The sequence below is a fragment of the Meriones unguiculatus genome, chromosome 11, assembly GCF_030254825.1.
Source record: "Meriones unguiculatus strain TT.TT164.6M chromosome 11, Bangor_MerUng_6.1, whole genome shotgun sequence".
Taxonomy (NCBI): Eukaryota; Metazoa; Chordata; class Mammalia; order Rodentia; family Muridae; genus Meriones; species Meriones unguiculatus.
In genome coordinates, this window is record NC_083359.1 from 38,764,949 (window position 1) to 38,770,948 (window position 6,000).

Consider the following 6,000-nt stretch of genomic DNA (forward strand, 5'->3'; position numbering starts at 1 on the left):
TAGCCTGGTCTACAAAGTAAGTACCAGGACAGCCCAGGCTACACAGATAAACCCTGTCTCAAAAACAACAAACAAACAAACAAACAAATAAATAAATAAATAAATAAACAAGGTCGAGGAGGAAAGGGTTTAGAGATGACTTAGAAGTTAAGAGAGCCTGGGTTTGAATCTCAGCACCTACACGTAGGCTCACAACCATCTGTTAACTCCAGTCTCAGGAGATCTGATGTCCTATTCTGACTTTTGTGAGCAGCAGGCATACATACAGTGCACATACATACATACATACATACATACATACAAAACACACTCATAAAATAAATCTAAAATAAAAATAATTAGAATTTTCTATGCGTTTGAATGTATTCCCCTCCCATTATTAAGGGTAGGGTCTCTGATCAAGTTCTTTTATGCAAGAGTTGAGTTTTGTGCTCAAGGGTAAAGTTTAAACATTATGACTTCTAAGAATTTTTATGCTTCTAATAATTCACAAAGCCATATGTTCATAACTCACAAAGCCCTATGTATAGTAGTACATGTGTTACTAAGGAGGGAATTCAAGAGTTTCCTGCATGCTTATGCAGGAACTCTGCTAAGCCTCTACACCTTTTCATTTTGAATCTCTACATATTGCCCAGATTTTTTTGATCCCCCTGCCTCAGCTTCCCAAGGAGGTGGGATTACACCTGGCAAATATTTTTCGTTGCACTAATGCTGCAAATATAAAAAGGTATCTATTGACAAGTATGAAGGCATCTAAGTAAGAAATAAAACCATAATTCAACAGCAGCAGCAGCAGCAGCAGAGATTTCAGCTGGGATTGAAAATAAGGCCATCTATTACCAACACCTTTCCCTTGCTCCTTTGCCAGGTCTCCAAGGTGTGTACAGAAAATGGACACCCTGTGCCAAACTCACCTGAGCTCTCTGCCTTCGCTGTACCGTCTACTTGAGGGGGCCCTCGGGGCAGCAGTCTCCAATAACAGCTTCTGGGTGAGCCTGCTGGGGGGGACAGAGTCTCGGCCATCATCCTCATCTGCATCTTGATCACATTTCCATTCTTCATCTTCATTCAAAGTGGGCAGATATCCAGACATGCCCTTCCCTGTCCCAGACCCTGAGCTCTGGTCACTGCAGACCTTCGGACTCTCTGAGCCTGTCCTTGTGTATTCCAAATAAATGTCAGACTTAAGGAAGGAAGGGTAGGTATTCTCCTCCATGGTGGACTGTATTTCTGTCTGTGCCTGGTCAAACATGGCAGGATCGATCTGCTGCTTCATGACACAGTCCTTTATGAAGCTCTTAGTGGCTGGCTTGGTTTGTCTGGACACAATGCCATTGCTATCCAGAATGTACTTTCGGTAGATGGCTCTTGCCAGCTTCAGCCTCTTCTCCTCATTTGAGTCACAGGGCTCAAGCTTCCTGAAGCCACTGCAGGCAAACCAGAAGTCCAGCAGGTCAGCACAGCCCTCCTGCTTCAGGAAAGTCCTGAACAGGCTGATTCCATCTTGGTCATCCAGTAAGGAATGCAGTGACTCAGCCCACCTCAAGTACGGTGGGGTGGGGGAGGCACTGCCCTCAGGCTCATATCCGAGATCCAGATCTGAACGTCTTGGGGTAGCTGTTGAGGTCTCACTTTTAGTGCTGGTACCTTTCCCAGAGCAGAAACTGTGGTTGACAGGCCTCGTATCAGTAGATACCAGTTCTCCCTCTTCTCCGGGCACTGGGGGCCGGGGGGCATCTTCGGTGAAACTTGCTCCGAGGTCCAAGGGGAAACCCTGCTCCTGGACATTCATTTTGGGACTCTGCGTCAGTGAACAATGAGCGCTGCACCCTAATACCTCAGTACTTACAGCTCCCAAGGAAATCAATCTGTCCTGTTGAAACCATTAAGAGGACAAGGATTAGGAAAGGTGATCCATGGAAACACCAGAGGTTCTCTTGAGATGTGCAGGGATGCCCTCCCACTCCCACTTGGAGCAGAGACTCAGTGCAGACTTCCAGCAGAGACATATTTTGACCTCAAGTTTTGCTCTCTCATTAAGACAATTTCTGGAAACTTTTACAAGGAAGCCTCTCACACTAAATGAAAGTCTGGATCATGGAGGATATCTCTCCTTCAAGGGAAGCCTTCAGGGTGACGCCTGAAGATCAACCATCCTGGCTAAAGAAATGAATGTCTGGAGGACAGGAAAGCTGGAAGAAGGAAGGGAGCCTCTGTCCCTGGTCGCCAGCATCAATGAGCTACATGAAGACATGAAGACAATCACTTCACTTGCCCTAGTGACACTAGGAAACCAAAAGGCACACTACAGATCCTCAGGTGGATAGGCACATGCCAAGTTTAACAATCTCTGTATTTCCTGTCTGCTCTATAATTTTTCATACTTGGCATGCCTCATGAGCAAACCACACAGCAAGATGTCCTTCCAGCTCTCAACAGCTAAGAGATCAACTGATCATGTGCTACCTTCTACACCATGGACTGATGATAGAAGGTCACAGTCCACATTCAAAGGCATCTATGAAATTATCAACACAGACAATCGTAGAGATTCAGAATGCTGTACTTTGCTGTTAATTTCTCTTTTATAAGGAGATTCCCCTCTGACAGCAAAGGGACTATGAAATTGGGAGACATAAAAGGTACAGGATAAAAAAAAAATTACAAATACAAGTATGCGTTTTCAATAAAGAAGCATACAGGAAATACGGTTTAGCTCTAACAAATAAAAAATGTACCACTTACATTCTTAGACTTAGGGAACTAAAGTTTTTGTTGCTGTGTGGGGTGTGCAAAAGGGACCAAACTATTTCAGATTTGAATAGGAACCTATGCTATGATCTCTGGTCCTTTCTGCTACATCACACAGGAGCTTTAGCACTGCCTCTCAATATTTCCAAAAGGGGAGATAGTAACATAGCCCCAAATGGTCCCAGGTAAAAGTGAGCTGGAGAGAGACATATGGTAGTGTCACATATCTAAACACTCAATAATCCAGAGGGTACAAAATAAATCCTTAAAACAAAAAAAAGCTGGCCATGGTGGTTCATGCCTGTAATCCCCAGTTCTCAGGAGGCTGAGGCAGGAGGATCATCCTAAGTCAAGACTAGTCTGAGCTACAAAATGAGAACCTGTCTCGATAAATAAAGCCAGTGTATTGGCACAAATCTATAAGCTCAGCACTTGGGAAAGTGAGGGAGAACTCAAGACCTTGATCAAGAGTTCAAGGTCATGGGCTAAGGATGCAACTCAGATGGATGAGTGTTGCCTGGCAAGCTTTTAGCCTGGGTTTCATGCCCAGATCCCCAATACTGCATAAAACTGAGAGTAGCCATGCATACCTTTATATGGAGGTAGAGGCAGGAAGACCATGAATGAATTTGAGGTTATTCCTGGCTACAAAGAGGATGGGCTACAGGAGACCCTATCACAAAACAAAAACAACAAAATGCACATCAACAACCAAAGGTTAATCAGGGAGTGGCTTTCCTTGGTCACCACTCCACAGTGCTGAGCCCTGACTTCCATGAAATCCATCCTGCTCACTATCACACAGTACACACTCTACCTGCTAACAATGCTGATGGTTAGATTACTAATGGCTAGAAGGAAGAGGCATGTACAAATAAAACATGGGTCACAATTAGGACATTTCTACAGCTAATGACTTCTTAGGTAGGCTATAATCTAACTCTCAGCAGGACCAGCCTGTTTCTTAAGGTCACAGCCCCTATGACTGCGGTATCCTGCTGCTCATAGACATCCTGTGCCTTTTTTTTTAACCCCAGTCACTTTCTGGGAGTTCATCTACATGCAGTAAGTACCCTGGCTGTCTGAGGCACCACACCAGCTTACCATGTCTACTATGCTCTTATCTAGGATATCATCATAGGAAAAAAGGGCCTGCATTCCTGGCCACCTGTCCCTGGACATGAACATTCCCACAAATTACTAACGCTGAAAACAGCCTAATTTCCAATAATCCCTGGGCTCCCACAGAGGACACCTAGCATTTAAGGCACACACAGAAATACGACACATAAAGCATCTATGAAAATTCAGTAAGAATCCAATGCCCATAGCATCAAATCTGGCCTCAAATCTGTAACTACCCCCTATAAAGTGACTCCCTAAAAGTAATATACAAGTCTGATATCATATTTAAAATGCCCTCTGACACTGTCAGAACACACAGCCCTGGATATGTGTGTATATATTTGTTATACTCAAGTATAACTTCCAAACTTATGATTTAGGTTGAATGTAGAAGTAATAACATGACTAGCATTTTACCAACTATCCACTGATTAAAATTCTTGAAAGGTCAGGGCTCTCCTATCATATCTAATCCAGTTCCCCATCACATAAAGTCTTAAGGGACAATATAACCCACTTTGTTTCTCTGAAACATGTACGACAAGTCAACACCTGCTAAAAAAAAAAAAAAAAAAATCAAACAAAATTCCTATGCTTCACACACTTTCTCATCCCTGATGTGACACTCTAAAACCGAAACCGGTTGGTACTGCCTCTCTCAGGTAAAGTTAAGACTCCATGTTCTCCAAACAGCCTGTGAGTAAAGGAAAGTGTGAGAGTAAAAGGGAGGAGTATGCATAATAAGAACTCTTTGCAAGTTATCTTGGAGATGAGCTGAGGAAAAAACCCGAAGCTGGTGGAGTTTTCTTCTCTATTTTCTTCATGCCTAATTAAAAATGTGCGGTCTGGTTTCGGTGGATTTGTTTGTTTGTTTGTTTGTTTGTTTATTTTTGGGAGGGTGTTCTGGAGGGAGGGCAAGTAAGGCATTAACCAGACAAGGAATGAACACCAGGACAACTGAGTATTTGGCAAGCTGAACCACAACATAGACACAGAGTGCCCTTCTTGGGATGACGCGAGGGGAGGACACACACACACACACACACACACCCGCAGTTCAGAGGACACACACATAGTCTAGCACCATCAGCTTCCCAGCACCAATTCACCTACATCCTAAACCTGCCCCAGACCCACGAACAACAAGCACACCACACTTAGACACACGTCCAACCATAGATAATTCCTAGAATCCTTGGTCTTCCTTTCTCCCTCGTCCTGTTCACATAGGCCTTTGCCTTCCCCATGCCCTACTATCATTTCTTCCCTGGCACATCGGCTTCCCAAAGCCCTTCACCCCATATGCCTAGCATACCATGCAGTCCCCACGCCTGTACTCATACTGCGGAGCCTGCACTTCTGCTCAGCGTCCCCTTCGAGCTCTGGCCTCCCCGCGCCGCGGACAACCTCGCACATCGCGGGCCGCGCTCCGACACGCCTCCCGCCCGCAACTCGCGCGCCCCTCTCTTCCGGGTCCGCGTACGCCGGCCTAGCGCGGCCTACTCCCGCAGCCCCGGGCACCAGGCCTCCGCGCCACAGGAGCGCGCCCGCCGGCTCCCACTACTCACCAGCGCGCGGCGGCGGTGGAGGCGCGGCCCGGGGCCTGGCTCCCGGCCCGGCCAGGCCCATGCGCTCAACGGCGGCTCAGCGGGCGGGCCACGGCGGGGGCGCGGCCCTGGGGGGGCCCCATCGCGGCGGCGGCGGCTCGGCGACCCGTGGCCCGGAGGCAGCGCGAGACAGGCCGCAGAGCGCCGCCCGGACCCGCTGCTCACTCTCACCAGCCCTCTCTGGAAGGAGGCTCCAGCCCGACCCCAGCAGGCTCCTGCGGCGGCGGCGGCGGCAACGGCCGCAAGCGCTTCCCTGAGCCGGGAGCCTGAGCCCAGAGCGCTGAAGCCCAGGCCCGAGCGCCCCCGCCGGCGCCGCCCGGAAGTGCGGGGGCGGGGCTGCCGTGGAGGCGGGGCTTCGATGTGGAGGCAGAGCCACAGAGTGGGACGGAGCCTCTAACCTGGGGCGGGGTGGGAGGATGACACAAGAAGAGTAAGGGGCGGGGTCTTGAGTGGGAGGCGGGGCTGCGGCGTTGTCGGGGTCGGAAACAGGAGCCAGGCAGTGTCTTGCTGTGGT

The 6,000-nt window shown here is 48.2% G+C and overlaps 1 protein-coding gene across 4 annotated transcripts in view; it reads right to left on the bottom strand.

Moving 5' to 3' along the window:
* Axin1 (axin 1) overlaps window positions 1-5,810 on the bottom strand; it is a 50,527-nt gene extending 44,717 nt beyond the window's left edge. For 2 of the 4 annotated variants that reach the window (XM_021637189.2, XM_021637187.2), the window contains exons 1-2: window positions 5,448-5,810; window positions 918-1,876 (exon numbers count right to left, since the gene is read on the bottom strand). In XM_021637189.2, the coding sequence (XP_021492864.1) occupies window positions 918-1,795 (878 nt within the window). In that variant the 5' untranslated portion in view covers window positions 1,796-1,876; window positions 5,448-5,810. Of the gene's footprint in view, window positions 1-917; window positions 1,877-5,194; window positions 5,310-5,447 lie in introns of those variants that run through there. The other 2 variants (XM_021637186.2, XM_021637188.2) reach the window with 2 other exon arrangements.
* Window positions 5,811-6,000: the final 190 nt, after the last annotated feature.